Source organism: Ctenopharyngodon idella, chromosome 19, assembly GCF_019924925.1.
Source record: "Ctenopharyngodon idella isolate HZGC_01 chromosome 19, HZGC01, whole genome shotgun sequence".
Taxonomy (NCBI): domain Eukaryota; kingdom Metazoa; phylum Chordata; class Actinopteri; order Cypriniformes; family Xenocyprididae; genus Ctenopharyngodon; species Ctenopharyngodon idella.
Window position 1 is genome coordinate 28,562,005 of NC_067238.1, and position 19,740 is coordinate 28,581,744.

The window sequence follows — 19,740 nt, forward strand, 5'->3', positions numbered from 1 at the left end:
CAGGAGTTTGAGAAGTTCAACCAAAGACTGGGAGATGTGTCGAAAATAGTTCGGATTCCTCTGCCTGTGTCCAATGTCTTATGGGAGCACTGCATCCGTCTGGCCAACAGGACATTAGTGGAGGGGTAAGTGACCCACTGAGCTGAACCAAATGGGTGTGGATGTATATGAGACCACCTGCTCTCGGATAAATCTCCTACCACAGAGTGTTTTCATTGGAAAACCGGCCATTACAAACCACTCAGCCCTTTCCCAAACAATGAAAATAGCTTGCAGGAGCAGTTGGATCACAAACCCACTGAGGCCCACTGAGTTTTGCAGCGTTTGCCAGAGGCCTCCTCTTACTGTCATTAACACTTCAAATTGGTGGAAATAGAAGGAACTGGGTTTTAGTCCTTTCTGCAAAGTTTTTATTTTATTTATTTTTTCCACTTACAAATCCCCAAATAAATTGACATACATATTTTTCCAGCATATTTACCTTTAGCCATTTATTTCTCCACTTACATTTCTCATTTGCAAAATGTATTTGCCTCTCAGCTTCTCCTCAAGGATTTGCCTATATTGGACTCTGTCCATGTTGCCACAGAGTTTTCCAATTCCTCCAACTGAAAAGCAAACTCGGAGTGTGGCGTTGTCACTGTCTTGCTTGGTATTATTGGTATTGCGCCGTATTTTGTTAATGCCAAACATAGCACTTCACTTTCAGGCTAAAAAGCTCAAGTTTAGTCTCATCAGACCACAAAATATTCTTCCAAAAGTTTTTATGTTTTGTCACATGGTTTCCAGCAAATTCCAGGCATGACTTCATGTTGGCTTGTCTCAAAAGTGACTTTCTTCTTGCTAGTCTCCCAAAGAGGCATGAGATGTCAAGTGCTGATGTCTAGACAGTTTTCTCTGGAATTCCATGTAGTATCTGGCATCTTGCTCATTTTTCTTACAAATGCCCTTATTGCCCGGTTGCTCGGTTTTATAAGATGGACTGACCTTGAAAATGTTTGGGTTATGCCACGCTCTTTCCGTTTTGCTTTAATGGATGTAGAAGGTTAAAAGCTTTGCCAATCTTTTTATAGCCAACTACGTTTGTCCTAACAACTTCTTCTTGAAGTTCCTCAGGCAGATCTCAATTGATTAAATCTTCTCACAAAGTCAGTGATATTTACGGTACAAGCAAGCACAAGTGGATTTAGACATGAGCGTGAAGCTGCTACACCGATCACTAGATAATTGAATGTCTCAACCAATATAATAACAGAGAGGATAAGTACTAATCAATATACATTTTGATTAGTTTTCAACAGCCATTACTCCAGTCTTCAGTCACATGATCCTTCTAATCATTCTAATATGCTGCTTTGCTGCTCAAGAAACATTTCTTATTATTATCAATTTTGAAAACAGTTGTGCTGCTGTATATTTTTGTATAAACAATTATACTTATTTTTTCAGGATGAAAAAGTGAATGAAATGAATTGAAAGTTCAAAAGAACAGCATTTATTTGAAATAAAAAACTTTTTCGTTAGGCCTGTCAACGGTAAAGCGTTAACGCATGCGATTAATTCAAAATCCTTAATAATTTAATGCAGATAAATCACTGAAGCAAGTGAAATTATGCCAATAACATGATCTTAGAAGTTGGGAGTTAATCACACTGAGCATCTACAATGGCGCAAACACCTGTAACCCTGTGAAAATTTCTATTCTAACCCTTTAACCTAATTTCGCTTCTCTGCCATCAGATCACTTAAGTCACTAAACTCTGGGAAAGTTTTCAGTCCAATTATCCAGTAAGCATTCAAACAATCAGTCCAAAACAGTGCTAATGTAAAGAAAACCAGGCAGAGATGGCAGAGAGAACAGTGGCTCACAGTCAGTTTTCAGTGAATTATTCATTCCAGTGTGTGTTTAGCTTTAAAACACAAGCTCTGTCATATTCTTGATTGTTTCTGAAGGGCGTGAGACCTCACGCATCGCACTGTGTGATACAGACTGGGTGAAACGTCAAACCATCCACCGCTGGCCAGTTGATACGCAAACTACGTTTCTCGGCTAGATAAAGCAAACCAGCGTCTTGCTAGTAAAGTTTTAATGAACGCAGATTGTAATCAAGTTAAAGACGATTGCGGTGAAGTACAGGGCACAGACACATTTCAGTACATTCAGTACATTGTTTCCACACACATTCAGGATAATATTTTTATCTGTCATGTGTATGTTGCTGTGTTTAGTAATTCTGAATGGATCCGTGTACTGTAGTAGGTATGCAGTCAGATCAATGCGGTTGGTTTGGGTTTTTTTGTTGTTGTTTTGGCATCTCCATGTGGTTCTGCTCAGTATCGCAATGTAAACAAGCTCTAAAAAAACGGCTAAAACATGCTCTTTCTTGTTTCACTGTACACTGAATTCTGAAAAGTTTTGTTCTGTAATTCATTTTTTTCATGGGTGTTTTTTCTTTCTTTCATTTTTATATGTAATGTCACTTTTAGTCAATTGAATCTATCCTTAATTTAATCTTACTGACCGCAAACTTTGAAGCAGTAGCACATATATACAGTATATTCTTAAAACTGCACCTGTACATGGCAACAAAAGCATTTTTCCTGCCATGACAGCAGACTTGTTTGATTTTTTTTTTTTTTTTAGGACTTCCGCCAACAATATGTTAATTTTTAAAGGAAATATCTGATAACACAAAAGGCAAATGTACTGGCCAGATGCTTTTAATCCGCAGCCATATGTACAAAAACAGCAAACCTGAATAAAAACTTTAGCTTCTCTTGTTCTTCATTCCTCTGCTGAACTCATGGGGTGTTTTTACTAGCAAGAGGAGCTTTTTGGCTTTTTCTATTATGGTTTGGCTGGCAGTGACTGTTTTGAGGGATGCAAAGCAAACCCTTTATCACTCGGGATTCGGGTGCATGTGAAATTTTGTGCTGCGTGATGATGGTATTTGATTTAAAGCAAGAAACGCTATGATTTTCAGCTGCCTCATCGATCTTGTGTTTGGATCAACTCTCGTCACTGTATTAATGTGAAGGAGTGTTTTTCTCTCTTTTTTGCCTTCTTCCTGAGGCATACTCATACTGTAGATATTGTAAAATGCATTAGTTCTGTGAGAATTCATCAAATGTCTGTAATGACTTTGTGCTATAAGCAGAATAGCTTTGTTGCTTTCAAATAACTGTATTTATATAAATCCATCAGTGTTTGATTTCCTCCATGTTTATTTTTCCTTCTCGTTTCCTCTTCTTGCACCATCCTTCTTGCACCCATCTGCTTGTCATTAGTCAAGAGTTGGATTATTGGAAATGAACATCAGGGATGTTTGTGTGGCACGGTGACAAGCAACTTAGAAGCCATGTCTTCTCCAGAGAGCTGTTGTCAACCTGTCTTCCATCACACTTTCCTTACCCCAGTATATTATCTTCATTGTGCCGGCAATCTTGCAGCTCACAGACTCGCAGAGAAACTCTTGTACTCGTCACCTCCTCAGCGTAATGGAGATTTGTTGGAAGCACATTTGACACAACTTAACAGACGCCTCTTGACTTCAGAGAGGATCTTTGTAGTATAGCTTCAAGCTTCACTGTAGACGTCAGGATTTAGCTGCATGTAAGAAGAAAATGTATCAGAAAAATGCATTTCTCTAGCCATTTAATCCATTGATTATTGATTTCTGTAGCTCAGGACAGCATAAAGAAGGAATCGCACACTGTCCAGAGATGAACATGCTTTTGTTAAACTGAAAAGCCTAGTGCAAGTGCAAGAGAGAGTGCGCAACAACAGCACAGATGGACAATATGTTCCCAGAATATCTGAGGAGCTCTAGAGTATCTTCTTCAAAAACATTGTTCCTGTATTGTTCAATCCCCTCAGGGCCACCGCTAGCTAAATGGGTGCCATGCTGTTTAGTGCACCCCTACACAGTCTGCGTACTTGACATTGACAGAACGGTGCATTTGAATCCCATGAACACATTAAGCTATTTAGCTAAGAGTTGGACATGATGCTGGACGAGCAACCTTCTTAGTACAGATGCACCATTGTTACAATTTTTGCCTATACAGTCAGCCGATTTTAAGTACTTTAATTCAGCAAGGATGCATTAAATTGATTGCAAAGAAATTATAATACATATAATATTTATATATATACGCACACATTATATATATGTATATATATATATATATATGTATAGCATATTACAATGATTTCTGAAGGATCGTGTTGAAACATTTATTTTAAATTGTAATATTTCACAATATTACTGCATTTTTTATCAAATAAATTGCAACCTTGGTGAGCATAAGGGACTTTTTTTCAATAACATTTTTAAAAAATCTTACCAAAAAATGTTGAACTGTAATGTAAATTAAAAATAAAACCTTAAAAACTAATAAACTGTTGAAAATGCTACAAGTAAAATTACATTAGCATCACAACATTATAATGTACAGTATGAAAAATGCTTTCATACTAAAGATTACATTTAACAGTTATTAAATTAGTGTTTTTGAAGATTAACTTTAAGGTAGCATTAGTTGATGTCAAAATTAAAAATAAGGAAAGTGAGCATGCACAATTAAAAACCCAACATATAGGATTAGATAGAACGATAGATGGAGTGATAGATAGATAGATAGATAGATAGATAGATAGATAGATACATACATACATACATACATACATACATACATACATAGATAGATACCTCTGAATTTAGAGGTATGTTAGGAATAGGGCTGTTGCTGTTTAAAACAGTGGATCTCAACCTTTTTGACTTCTTATTTTAAATAATTTTAAGTCATCTTGAAGCCCCCTTGGAAGTTTGTTAAGGCCCCTGGGATGAGAACCACTGGTGTATAAGGACTTTGTTGGCCAAGACAAAATAAATAGTTTATAAGGGCATGGCCCAGCATAGATTGACAAGCCCCTCCTGGCAGGGTTCAGCTGTACACCTGCATCATAAGGTCAAGGGCCACTTGTTTGAGAATGGCAGATATGGAGGGCAGGTTGTTTGAAAGATGTGTTAAAGAGGCTGTCTGTGTCTAGCTAGAGCAGTCTGTATCTGCTAGCCTTGCTGCTTTCTCTGCCTGGGCAGTTTTAGCTACAAACTAAAATATGATTGCAGTTTACAGCAGCAGGGAGCTGATGCTCTCTGTAATCATCACATCTTCAGCTAGACAGCATCCACAGAATTTTGAAAGATATTCCCATCATCCTACACCTGATTAAGCGCTGAAATGTTTCCCGAAACATCAATAATGAACCATGAAATGCTGAAAAGTCAGTTGTGAACGAATGAACTCTACCTGACCGTCTTTGCCTCTAGCTATAGACCTTCTGTCAGTATGTGTGTTCACACAGCGTCACACTGGCGGTCAGGGTCAGTGGCATGGGTCGGTCTGCAGTAGGCTGTGCCCACTCTCCTGGCAAAATGTCATTTTTTCGACAAATAACTGTTATATATTTAGGATATGTTTTACTGTGTTTAATGTTTTGTGACTCCTGTATAAGATAAATGAATCAGTAAATTGTTCGTAAAACTATCTATGATTGAACACACTGTGGTATGGCGTATTAAAAATGGTTTATTTAAAAAAGATTTGAATGTGAGACTATTACTACTCACCATTATACCTGTGATTTTATTTATTATTTTTTTCATTTATTTACATCATTTTTATCTTCTTCTTATTTTATTTCATTTATTCATTTTTAATTATAAAATATATACAGTCAAACCAAAAATTATTCAGACATTTTTGATATTTTTGATATTTTTTTACTAGTGGGTACAGGACACAATAGTTCATTTATGTAAGTGAGGATAGCAAAATAAAGTAAACTGTCACATATTATACCCAAAAATTCTTCATACAGTGGACTACCAGTAAAACTGATAAAAATTTGGGACCAAAAATTATTCAGACACTTTGACCTGACCATGTTTTGCTTAAGTGTTATCTGACATAATTAAGATAAATTTTTTTCTGACACAGTTTAACTCTGAGATCTTGTCATATTTTATTACCATTTTTTCAAACTATAGTAAATAAACTGTATTAATGAATGAAATTGTGTGTGTGTGTGTGTGTGTGTGTGTGTATATATATATATATATATATATATATATATATATAAAGGGGATAGAATGTATAGTTTGTACAGTATAAAAATCATAAGGTCTCGTTTCTTAACGTTAGTTAATGCATTAGTAACATTAACTTACTATGAGAAATATATTTTTACAGCATTTATTAACCTTTGTTGATGTTACATAATAAAAACGCAATTGTTCATTGTTTGTTATTTGAATTAACTAATGTTAACAGATACAACTTTTGATTTTAATAATGTATAGTAAAATATAGAAATTACCATTAACTAAGATTAATAAATGCTATAGAAGTATTGTTTAGCGTTAGTTAATTTTAACTAATGTAGTTAACTAATGTTAGGAAATGAACCCTTATTCTAAAGTGTTACCAAAAAAAAAAAAAAAATCAGAATATTAGAATGATTTCTGAAGGATCATGTGACACTGAAGACTGGAGTAATGATGCTGAAAATTCAGCTTTGATCACAGGAATAAATTCTATTTTCAAATATGCTGCCTGGCCCATAAAAAAAAAAAAAAAAAAAAAAAAAAAGTCGCTGTTTGGATTTAAATAGGCAAATAATTAAGAGTCTATGACTGATCATTATTGTTGTGATTATTGTTTCTACCATGTTATATGTGCTGGACTCTTACATTGTCAATACAAGATCTTGACTGAAAATTGATGCACCTCTTGATGGAAATAAATAGTGATGTTATTTCCATCAAGAGGTGCATCAGTTTTCAGTCAAGATCATATTGACAATGCAAGAGGTGAGCACTCTGTAAAGTCTACTCCAGCACATCCCAAAGACTTTCAATGAATGTCTGGACTCACAGGTGCCAATTCATGTATGAAAATGATTCTTCATGCTCCCTCCCAACAGCGACTTTTTTTGCCGGTCAGAGGATATTCAAATAGAAAACAGTTTGATCAAATATATGCAGCCTTGGTAAACATAAGAGACTTCTTTCAAAAACAATAAAACACGTCTAACTTTTGAAGTAGCAATACATTTAGTTAAGGTAAAGAGACAAATGGTGAGACCCTTCAGAATATCCAAATGCCCCCTTAGCTAATGCAGTGTAGCACCAACTCTAATGGTGGCCATTATATATGAAAAAAAAACCTTTGCAACCAGGATGAATGTTGTTTGTTTTCATTCAGCTTGCATGTCCATTTGGCTGCACTTTTTTTCAAGTAGACTCTGCCAGTGCAGTGCCGAGTTGCATTCCAAATCGAGCAGAACGTGACAGGAAGAAGGAAGGAGGTGGGAAAACACAGGGATATATTGGCAGACTGGATATACTCAATTGGTCCAGCAATATCTTTCCCCTCACAGAAAGCAATTACACCGCTGTCAGCCAGAAAGTAAACAGGGGTGTCAACAGCACTGAACTCTGCATGGCTGCTTGTTTGCTGTAAATCGATGGTTTGGTGGTGTTGGATGCTTAGGTATCAGGTCTGAAACCGAGACTCGCAAGCTGTACAAATGAAAAGGTGGCGAACCGAACAAATGACAAATTTGACCAGAAATGGCCCTCAGCATTTGTTGTCTCTTACCAGTCAAAGGATGAGTTGGCTTAAACACCATATCCCACAGTCTGTCAATATTATTTGAGCTGAAAATAATGTATGTTGAACATCTGTGCTGATTTATTGTTTAATGTTGAGTACGAACCCCTATATTTCAACATTTTTAACATAAATCCAGACTAAATCCAGAAGGGCACCTAGAAACAGAAACAATGATGTCAGTTATGATAAAAATAGTTAAACGGCTCTCTGGAAGACTTGATTCTGATTGGTCGATCACTTCATTGTTGATTTATTTATGTATTTATTGATGTATTCCTATTTGGTGGCCTAGCGATTATCAAATTTCCAGGTTGGATCAGTAGTAGGGCATAAGGTTACATGTAAACTAGAGAGTTACAAGCACCGCTGTGCTCGTAAGCGAGACACTTAACCCGAGGTCGCTTTAGGGGACCCTCTCTACAATTAATGTAGCATAAACTGTCAACAGTTAATGAATGTCCTGTATCTGTCTGAGCCACACTCACCTCTGCTCTCCTCTCCTCCTGCTGTCTGCCAGCTATGCTAATGTGAAGAAATGCAGTAATGAAGGACGTGCACTGATGCAGCTGGACTTCCAGCAGTTCCTGATGAAGCTGGAGAAGCTCACCGACCTCAGACCAATTCCAGACAAGGAGTTTGTAGAGACCTACATCAAAGCATACTACCTAACTGAGAACGACATGGAGCAGTTCATCAAGAACCACAGGGTAAGACGGATGACACCTGACAACACAATGTAGGCAGGTTCTTAAAAGGTCGAAAAAGGATTCTGTAATTTCTCTATATCTGTAGTGTATCTGTAATATTTTTGCTTTTGAAATTACTAAAAAAAAAATTCGCCATCAAAATTAGTAAAATGAGTAAAAATATCAGTATTAATAAAATCAATAGTAATCGAGGCTAAATGAACTCAAGAATATATATATATATATATATATATATATATATAAAATGTATATACACATATATATCCACACACATCAAAATATGTAAAATGAGTAAAAATATCAGTATTAATAAAATCAATAGTAATCAAGGCTAAATGAACTCAAGAATATGAAATATGAATTATATGTAATATGTGTGTGTATATATATAAATATATATATATATATATATATATATAATATTTATACAACAATACAAAATGTATATAAAAAATCTGTTTTTAATATTAAATCATAAAATTAAAATATTAATTATAATATACTACAAATCTTATCACCTAGTCTGCTGGATCATGTGTGTATATATATATATATATATATATATTATGACAAATGATCAGAATGTGTAATCTTATTTAGTTTTTTATTTAATTATTTATATTTAATATATTTTAACATTTAAAATGTAATATAAACTTTATTTACAAAAAATATTTTATTTATGTACTGATATAACAATTTATAGTAATAAACTATATATGTTTCCATGTATATTGTTCACTAAAAGTGAACATTTTGGAGTGATTATGCAAATGAATCATAGTTTTGAATCGATTCATTGATACGTAGTTACACTTAATCTTATTCATGGAAATGAATCAAACTTACCAACTCTGGCACCATGTTGTTGATGTATAAATCAGAGATGCTTTTTAAAACTAATAATATCTCCATCAAAACCATTGTGAATATTTTATATATGATGCAGCGCTAAATGATTCCTTGTTAAATGTCAGGACAAAAGCTGCCTACATTCCAAACATGCCTGTGATGCTGCTTAGTAAAGCGTGTTGTGCAAGGCAGATTTAATTCCTCATTAAAAAGATGGATTGTTGTGAAAGGCGTCTCCATTAGAGATTTATCATGAGTTTGTTTTGTAGGAGTACTCAATGAAGCAGCTGACTAACCTGGTCACCGTCTGCCTCGGGTCCCACATCAACAAGAAAGCACGACAGAAACTCCTCGCAGCTATCGATGACATTGACCGGCCGAAAAGATAAATAAATGCCAACGAACCACCCCACCAAACTCAACAGAATCGTCACGAAAAACACCTACACTGTTACTTGTCCAGTATCTATTATCGTATGCGGCCTGTGTTTTGTTTATCAGCCATTTAAACATTTGCGGTTTCTGTTTACATTTTATTAAAAGTGTAAGCAGGACGTGCTCTGACTACATATGAAGCGGTCATTTGAAGGGCTGTAAAGGATAATGGGTAATGAAAGTGTTATCAGTATCACTTGAATCACAACACAAATGAATGACTCATACGCTATCAAACAGTAATTTAAACATAGCTGTGGCAAAACAACCATATTTCCCTTTTTGAGGAATTTGTGCTGGTTCTGTAGCATGGGGCTTTTTAAAATGAAACCGAGACATCCTCTAACACACTGAGGCTCCGTCTCTGTTATTTTACTCAAAAAGCATGTGCATCTCTTGACTTGTTTTGACAGGCCACTGCTAGCTGTACGTCACTGGTCTCACCCTGTTACAAAAACACCTCAGCTTATTTCTTAGGTATTGATTTTATAATTTATGACACTTACCAGATCCAGATCCCAGAGACGTATTAGTATTGTTGTCATTTTCTCAAAACACATTTGTGCAGGAATGTGATTACTTGTATGTTAATAGTAATAACAAGAGGAAGATACTCTAAAAAAGACCTGAAACCTTCCTGTTAGAAAGTGATAAAACTATTTATTTCAGATGCTGTATGTCTGAAATGCAGAGATACTGTATTTCGCTCACTGAAATGTTGTTTTGTTTGTGGTAACTAAATTGTGTGATAATATTCATCTGTACCAAGTTGAAGGCAAGGTTGTACAATAAATACGCTAACATTCTTATGTGAATAATGATACTTTAGAATTCTTTTTCATTCTTTTTTGTGGTATGAAAACTTGCCAGTTTGCATTCAATACATTTTGATGTTCAAGTGTGCTGAATCCTCACATTAAGGGTACGTTTACGCAACGATGTACTAAAAACTGATTTTTTTTTTCCTTTGCGTTTTTCGCATACAAACGACGACGTTGTGAAAGCGATCCCCATTCATGTGGATCCGTGAAAATGACTGAAAATTCTGTATTATTCATGTCAGGCCAGTAGATGGCGATGTCACTTTGTAAAGAAAAACTATGTGCCTATAGACAACATGTGATACGCATGCGCATGACGTCGCCGTTTTCACAAATTCACGTTTTTATAGTTTACACAGAGATGATAATGGTATTGTTTTCGAAAACTTGCACTTTGAATCCCACTTTCAAACATTTGCATTTTCAGACCCCCAAAACACCGTTGTCATTTAAATGAATGGCCAAAACGCATAATTTTTTCAGTTTTTAGTTGAAAACAGTGTCATGTAAAGGCCCCTTTACATATTGGCTGAATGTCAGCTGTGTGCTCAGTGGAACTGAAAAATAAAGTTGCCGATCTCAATCCCTGAACAACCTCTGTTTCTCGTTCTAGTCTTGCTATTAGAAGTTAGCATAGGACTAGATCAGGGGTGTCCATTCCTGCTCCTGAAGGGCCTCTGAGTTTAGCTCCAACCCCAGTTTAACACACCTGAACCAGCTGATCAAGGTCATACTAGCAGTGTTTGGGGTAACGCATTACAAATAATGCAAGTTATGTAATCAGAATACTTTTTTCAAGTAACTAGTAAAGTAACGCAATACTTTTAAATTCAGAATAAAAGTCAAGGAAAAAGTAATGCAAAAGTAATGTAGCATTACTTTCTATAAAAAGTAAAACTCAGTAAGTTCAGTATACTCAAAACATTTGAGGAAACTTATTACCTCAAAACATTTAAGTAAACTAACTCATTTTTTTTAAGTTAGTAGAACTTAGTTAGAAGAATTTTTGTGACAACATAACAGAACATTAAACACTAACTTATGTCTCCCTATGTTAATCTTGTGCAAAAGCACACAAAATAACACTTCATTTCAGCATTTATTTATACAGTCTGATGCAAAGCATGCTGAGAATTAGAAATCTGCTTCAACTCAATCATATTAAGTTCAGCTTACTACAATGAAATTTTGAGTTCGCACAACTTTTTTCTATTAAATAAAATGAACTTCCGTTATTATTTGAGTGAAACAAACTCATTTCCTTTAATTAATTTCACTGTTCGGTCTGTTTACACTGCTTACTAGGCATAATAGAAACTTCCAGGCAGGTGTTTTAAGCATGTTGGAGTTAAACTCTGCATGACAGTGGCCCTCCAGAGCAGGTTTGGACACCAGACCGTTCCTCCAGACCTCTCGTAACACAGTGAGCAGAAGAAAAAGAAACTCGCCACCGTTTATAGAATCTGTTTGGCTATATTTAGAACAGCTAGTAGACACTAAATGATCAACAGTTATGGCTTATCAGCACAAATTACAAATCCAGAGATTTTTTTTTTTTTTTTTAGAAGTTCTTTAACAACTTTTCACAATGACATATTACCCTTCAGGTATCTTTTTTTTTTTTTTCTCCCATGCGCTGTTCAGTTTCCTTTAATCCTCTATAGGAAGCAAAGCTTTAGCACTAATTAATTGGCTTCTCCTCCTCCTCCTGTTGTGCTGCACTTTAAATAGCTTGCTTGGGATGGAGAGTTTGTATTGATTTGGCCATGACTCATCGTGAGTAGGAGGCATTTTTATGGTTTTTTAATGGCCGGCAGGGGGGCCGTCTGGAAACCATTGTGTTCTAAAACATCAGAGGACCACCTGAGAGAACATCCTCTCTCACACCTTCATATCCATGCGCAGCAGTTTATCATTTACTGAAGTATGGAAATACAGTGCTGGAAAATTTCTCCTGTGAGCTGGAAACACTTATTGGTAGTGCGTTTATAAGGTCAACTTGCAAGCCAGCATTGTTTTGCAGATGATTTCAGACTGTAGGTGCTATTTTATTTTATTTTATTTTTTATTTATTTTATAATTTTGTTTTATTTCTATTTATTAGAATTAAATAAAATCTTGCATTCACATTGACTATTGTGGTCTGCTTGAAAGTTCAAAAAGAAACAAATGTAGAAGGTGCCATCCAAAATAGATTTCAGTCATCAAATAAAACCAATTTGGCGATTTCATAATAAAATAAACTGTATTAAAACCCACCCATATTGGCATGATTGTCAGTCGCAAGTACATCTCCATTACATTTGCATATAGAATTGATCTTTTTAACGTCTATTTGTATACTGAATTATGATTGGTCTTCTTTGTGTATATTTAAGCATTTATAGCTGCCAAAATCAACTTCTAAAACCTAATTTTGCCTAAAAACTCAGTACTTTTTTTTCTGCCTTGCAAGCACATGAATTGCAAATAAAGTTGTATCTGTTGCATGAGCTCACATTTATGGAATAGACTCGGACACATTTATGCAAAGCTGTCTCTTTTAATTAATGTCGTATTGTAAGTATGCTGTTCACTTAAAACCGAGTTTGGACTTCATGTGGTTTTATCAGAGGAGATTTATCACGGTGTTCTGGCTGAATTCCAGAGCGTTTTATTACTGTCACGGCTGGTGTGCTGCAATTCCTCCACTGTGAGCCTGCTCGAATCATAACGCACCCTTGTGCTCCTGATCAAAGCTGACTTTCTCACGCTTGTTTATTTTAGATATCTATGCTTCACTGGTTGTTTATATACTCTGTCTGCACCATCTATTTTGTGTACATCACCATATTAAAATGTGAAACCTTGCTACAAACTCTTTGGATAGTTTTATTTTACCGGCTGATTTAAGATATACAGTATTATGCTTATAAAGTGTGCTTGTCTTGAAAGTGTATGTGATTTCCCTTGTGTGACCTGATGTTATCTGGTCTGGCTCTAGTGCTGATGTACTTCTCAACGCCTTATTTCACAGGACACTTAAAGGGTTAGTTCACCCAAAAAAATAAAAATTGTCATTAATTACTCACCCTCATGTTGTTCCAAACCCTGTAAGACCTTCATTCATCTTCATTCATCTTTTCAATGAAATCTGAGAGCTTTCTGTCTCTCCGTTGACAGCTTGCGCAACTTTAGTAGTCATAGTCTATGACTACTTTAGTAGTTTAACCTCAATTTTGTGAAGCGAAGTAAGTGCTTTATGCAAAAAAATAAAAAAACATAATTTACCACATTTACAAAATATCTCCAATGCGCATTCACCCAACAACGTCTGCTCTCGCTTTAACAATACTCGTGTTGTGGTGCTCTTATGAACGTGCGTTGGAGATATTTTCACTATGAAGAACCTTTTGTGCAATGGAAAGGTTCCATGAATGTTAACCATAGATTCCAATAAACAACCTTCATGTTGTAAGAGTGTGGCGAAACAGTTGAACCGTCATTCACAAAGTTCTGCTCACCACCTACCTCTTGAATATTTATTAAAAGTGATTTAGAGGCACAGTGTGTAATTTTTCGCCTCTAGAGGTCGCTTATTCAAAACAAAGACGTAGCTTGATGACGCCTTGATTTCGCGGAATCTTCACGTCTACAGCCGGTGGAAAAGAATCAGGACATGACTCAGTCAGAAATCATGTTCATGGATGAGATTATTAACGTTACTGTAGTATGAAGCAGAGCAGGGCTGAATGCTTTTTGAGCTGAATGAGGCCGCTGGAGCGATTGCTAATGAGAGACGAGCGCGACACACGTCTCGAGAGCAGCAGAACTTCTGCTTCTTCCGGTCAAGCATATGTGGGGTAAAACAGCACTGTTTTATCATATTAGATACACTTGTGTGTTGAAAGTTGTTATAGTGCTACTCTGCGTTAGTTCGGCAGCTACTATGAGACTCTTGTTGCACACTGCGGTAAGCTAGATCAATATTAGGCATGGTAAAACAGGGTACTCACGGTAAATCAAGAAAACGAGATTTAAACAATAAGACTTACTGTGTTGAGCTATATAACATGATTAGTTTTCTGTCGATGAATGTATCCAAACAGTTGCTCACGTCTAATAAAACACATCATATATTAAAGCGTCTTTGTTGTTTCCATGGTTTCTACAAAATAAAACCCGAAATCGAGGATAACGCGGGTATGATGTCATTGATACGTGTCCTGGTTAAAATTGCTTATTTCTCTGGATTTAAACATTCTTGGAAACATTTGGGATAATGTAAGTACACAAGTCAACAAAATATATAACATTGTTCTAGTGGTTTTTGAACATTTTAATCCAAAAATCTTACATATTGTGCTTTTAATTATGTATGGTTCAGGTCTCCCCCCTCAGTGTATTTCACTAAACGTTGCAGTGAATCAGAAGAATCAGTACCTGTATGACTAAAGAAGCAGAAAAGGTCTGAAGTCAGAGGACAGAAAGACCAAAAAGAGAGGAAAAAAAATGAATTGGGCTGCAGCTAATGTTAAAAAGGGTAGTTTAAAGTCAGCATGAAATCCAAATTGACGAATCTTATTTTTTAATGAAATATTGCATTATTTATTATCCGTGCACACAATTCATGTGCCTCGTAAACTTTAATCAAAATAACTTTTGCAGCAACATCTCTTCTGTGATGACATTTTTACTGGCGCAAGGGTGGGGCAACCTGTCACTCACATGAGATCGACCAATAGCAAACCACAACCATTCAATCAATTCCCCAAAATCAAGCCCCACCCTACATTTTTTCTTGTTCGAGAAGACGTTTCACTCGGCTTTACATCACAAAATGGAAGAAAAGACTCTTGCAACTTCCGTTTCATGCTGACTTTTGTTAGTTAACTGCACCGCTCGGAGAATTTCAAATCTGTCTATACTATACCCAATGCTGGAAAGGTTAATTGGGGAAAACAGGACAACAGGCTTAATATTAATTAGCACAGGTCCTTTTTAAAGTCACATAGACTAATTAACATAAGCCTTGTCTTTTCTTTTTCTTGTCTTGTTTTTCCTAATTGACCTTTACAGATGTACAGCTTCATAGCGTTGAACCCAATCTCATCTGACTTTGTAAATGATTTCATAGCATGTAGTTACTCAGTTATTAGCAGTGACATTTTCATGATGGTCTTATCAGCTCTAGTGGTTCTGAACTGACACTCCGCAAAGCTTTTCTTTGTCGTATTGAGACATCTGAGGTGACAGATTCAGTTATATACAGTGTGATCGCTTATGTGAACACGAGCGGACTGGGAATTCATGCCAGGACTTATTGAATCTTATTGGTCCCATGGCAAAAGGCACATTCTTACTTAGCAGGATTTATAGGCCATGAACAGGTGTAGTGAGACATTTGCTTTTTCTTCCTTCTCAATACATCTTTCTGTAAACAAAGTGCACAGAGAAATGTGAGCGGCGAGCATCCTGAAGGCTCTGCACGAGTTGCCCTGACAACACCCCCATCATTCAGTCACAGGAGCATCTCGCCATGGTAGCGGGATTATTGGCTAGACAGACTCTCCGACACTTGTTTTTTGACTTTTGTAGGTCAATCAGTTGGTTTGCTTCTGTTTACATGACAATTTTTACTTCCTAGATAAATTTATATACTGGAAAAACCATTTGCACCAGAGTTATTTTAGCATAATTGAGATACTATGATTTTATTTCAGTTAATGTTTATTATATTTTAAGTTATGGAAATGTTTTTATAGTCTTGGTTTTAGTTTCAGTTAACTACAGTATGATAACACTGAACTCTCTCTCTTAAAAATGAAGGTTCCATGAGTGGGTTCTTCAAAGAACCTTTCAGTGAAACATTCTTTAAAAAAAAATCAGTGTAAGTAATATTTTAAAGGGTTGTGGAACGACATGAGGGTGAGTAATTAATGACAGAATTTTCATTTTTGGGTGAACTAACCCTTTAATAATCTAAAGAACCTTTTCCCACTCTAACGAACCTATTGTGCAATGTAGATTACATGGATGTTGAAGGTTCTTCAAGGAACCATCAATGACAATAAAAGAAGTTTGGAGAAAGTTTAACTTTTCATGTTGTTTGTTTGCTGATGCATGCAAGGAATGTTGTTTTGACATGCAGGCTTATTTAATATCATTTAATCATTAATCATGAGTCTTAATAGTATTAATCATGATGCATTTTTAATCATGATGCAAGTATTAATCATGATGCATTTTTTTATGATGTCTATGCAGGAGGCTGTAATAAATCTACCTCTAAACATTAAACAGTACATGCAGCATGCAAGGACAGTTCAATATTCTGAGCAATGTCAGATATTCAGGTAACCAGCAATATCTAGAATTTAGACCTTGAGCATAATTTAAGATGGCAGGTTTAAAGTGCATTTATTGTGCAGTCAGTTTGTCTTATTGATTCAGCGCTGTCTTTAATTGGACTGTCTGTGGGAAAAGAAGTGGTTGGTCGATAGAACTGAAAGAGCAGCAAAACATTTGTTTACATGGAGATGATATCTGAATGCTACAATATCAAAAGCTGAAAAGTATGGATTTGATTTAAATGCAAAAACATTGGCATTCAAGTCAGCATAGTTGCGACTGTTACTTCCATTTAAAAGGGCGTTTAATTGAAATACACACTGTTTAACAGACATTTTTGTGCACATTTATCCCTGTTTAAGATTTAATTATGTATTTAGATTTTTATGAAGACGTTCACAGTATTCTGATCATACTGTGAGACTTTGTGAGGCTGAAGGAATGGATATGATTGTTCTGCTCCATAAAGTATGAGCTCTGTAATGTAAGAGTAACAAATCTCACAGCCAGCCGTCTTCCTGCTAGATCAGTGCCATTTGGATGCAACACATTTTTGGAAATGCCTTCAGTATGAGTTGTAGCCTTAGTTGAAAAAAGAAATTACATGAGTCATTCCATTAAAGGAGAACAATTTGTATCCACAACATAAACAAAACAGAAATCTGCTATGATTCTACAAACATAAACAGATGAATTGATGTGGATACGAATGGATGGATGGATGGATGGATGGATGGACAGAGATAGATAGATGATGGATGGACGGATGGATAGATGGCCAGACAGACATACAGTGGATAGATAGATAGATAGATAGATAGATAGATAGATAGATAGATAGATAGATAGATAGACAGACAGACATACAGTGGATGGATGGACGGACAGACAGACAGATACAGTGGATATGGATGGACGGATGGACGGACGGATGGATGGATGGACAGACATACAGTGTAGACGGACAGACAGATAGATAGATGGATGGATGGACAGACAGATACAGTGGAGATGGATGGATGGATGGATGGATGGACGGATGGATGGACAGACGGACAGAGATAGATAATGGATGGATGGATGGATAGATAGATGGACAGAGACATACAGTGGATGGATGGATGGATGGATGGATGGATGGATGGATGGATGGACGGACGGATGGATGGACGGACAGACAGACAGATACAGTGGATACGGATGGATGGATGGACGGACGGACAGATAGATGGACAGACAGACATACAGTGGATAGATAGATGGATGGATAGATGGATGGATGGACGGACGGACAGACAAATACAGTGGATACGGATGGACGGATGGATGGACGGATGGACAGACAGATATAGTGGATACGGATGGATGGATGGATGGATGGATGGACAGACGGACAGATAGATAGATGGACAGACAGACATACAGTGGAGATGGATGGATGGACGGACGGACAGACGGACAGATACAGTGGATACGGATGGATGGATGGACGGACGGACAGATGGACAGATAGATAGATGGACAGACAGACATACAGTGGATAGATAGATAGATGGATGGATAGATGGATGGATGGACGGACGGACGGACATACAGTGGATACGGATGGACAGATAGATAGATGGATGGACAGACAGACATACAGTGGATGGATGGACAGACAGACAGATACAGTGGATACGGATGGATGGATAGATGGACAGACAGACATACAGTGGATACGGATGGATGGATGGACGGATGGACAGACGGACAGATAGATAGATGGACAGACAGACATACAGTGGATAGATAGATGGATGGATAGATGGATGGATGGACGGACGGACAGACAAATAGTGGATACGGATGGATGGATGGATGGATGGATGGACGGATGGACAGATAGATGGATGGACAGACAGACATACAGTGGATGGATGGATGGATGGATGGATGGACAGACGGACAGATAGATGGACAGACAGACGTACAGTGGATAGATAGATGGATGGATGGATGGATGGATGGACAGATAGATACGATGGATGGATGGATGGATGGACGGATGGATAGTTAACGAAATTTGCTCTTAAAACACTGAAAAAATATCCATTTCATAGAATGACTCTTGAATGAATCAAGTTTTAAATTGATTGCTTAAGGATGATGCAAATAATTTATATTAGTCTAATTAAGGAAATATTGTATATTAATTCAACTAAAAATGAATAAACTGACAATGGGTTCTGCTGAGAAACATGTGCATGCAGTGAAGGAGTGTCTGTGACAGAGGGAGCAGTAGGTCCAGATGCACTCACTGCGTGAAACACACGCTGATTGATTCACGGCAGCGTTGACGGAGCACATCGAACCTCAGGTGCACCTCATCCTGAACTGAACTCTGTCCTCACTTCCCTCCTCTTGGCCATGCTTTCTGTTTCTGTGCCTGGACGTGGGCCGGGGTGACAATGATTGAAGGGTTGGCAGATCTCCAGTCACAACGAGTGAACTGCGAGTTCATTATGGTGCGTATGATTTGGAAAATAGAGTTGCATTTCCTGAAGGAAATACTAGTGATTGCTTTGCATCAAAAGTAAAATATTTGGTTATTATGCATGATTGAAATGTAGCATTGAATGCACTTGACACTTAGGGCCAGATTTTGGCCTACTAAACAGGGCAAATTAGCGTGTATAAAAGCGCAATAAAAAGCGCAGATGGCAGTGGAAAGTTCTGCTGGTGATCTACTGAGATCTTCTTAGAAGCGGTAAATAATGCCGCAAATACCAGTAAATTGACTAGCGCAAACCTTAGTAAATCACATTACATGATTCATTTAAATACTCTCCTCCCATAATTTTTTTGTCTGAAAGGATTTTTTAGCCCATGGTCTGCAGCATAAAAAATAACTGTCTATGCTTTTTTATCGCTAA

The 19,740-nt window shown here is 36.7% G+C and overlaps 2 protein-coding genes across 6 annotated transcripts in view; one reads left to right on the plus strand and one right to left on the minus strand.

Annotated features, from left to right (window-relative positions):
* Positions 1-10,497, plus strand: part of vps50 (VPS50 EARP/GARPII complex subunit) — a 135,959-nt gene extending 125,462 nt beyond the window's left edge. For all 4 annotated transcript variants that reach the window (XM_051872198.1, XM_051872200.1, XM_051872199.1 and 1 more), the window contains 3 exons: positions 4-125; positions 8,198-8,387; positions 9,509-10,497. In XM_051872198.1, coding sequence (XP_051728158.1) covers positions 4-125; positions 8,198-8,387; positions 9,509-9,628 — 432 coding nt within the window. In that variant the 3' untranslated portion in view covers positions 9,629-10,497. The remainder of the gene's footprint in view (positions 1-3; positions 126-8,197; positions 8,388-9,508) is intronic.
* Positions 1,473-19,740, minus strand: part of calcr (calcitonin receptor) — a 99,404-nt gene continuing 81,136 nt past the window's right edge. The window contains exon 16 of one of the 2 annotated variants that reach the window (XM_051872210.1): positions 1,473-3,607. In XM_051872210.1, the coding sequence (XP_051728170.1) occupies positions 3,578-3,607 (30 nt within the window). In that variant the 3' untranslated portion in view covers positions 1,473-3,577. Of the gene's footprint in view, positions 3,608-10,675; positions 14,926-19,740 lie in introns of those variants that run through there. The other variant, XM_051872211.1, reaches the window with a different exon arrangement.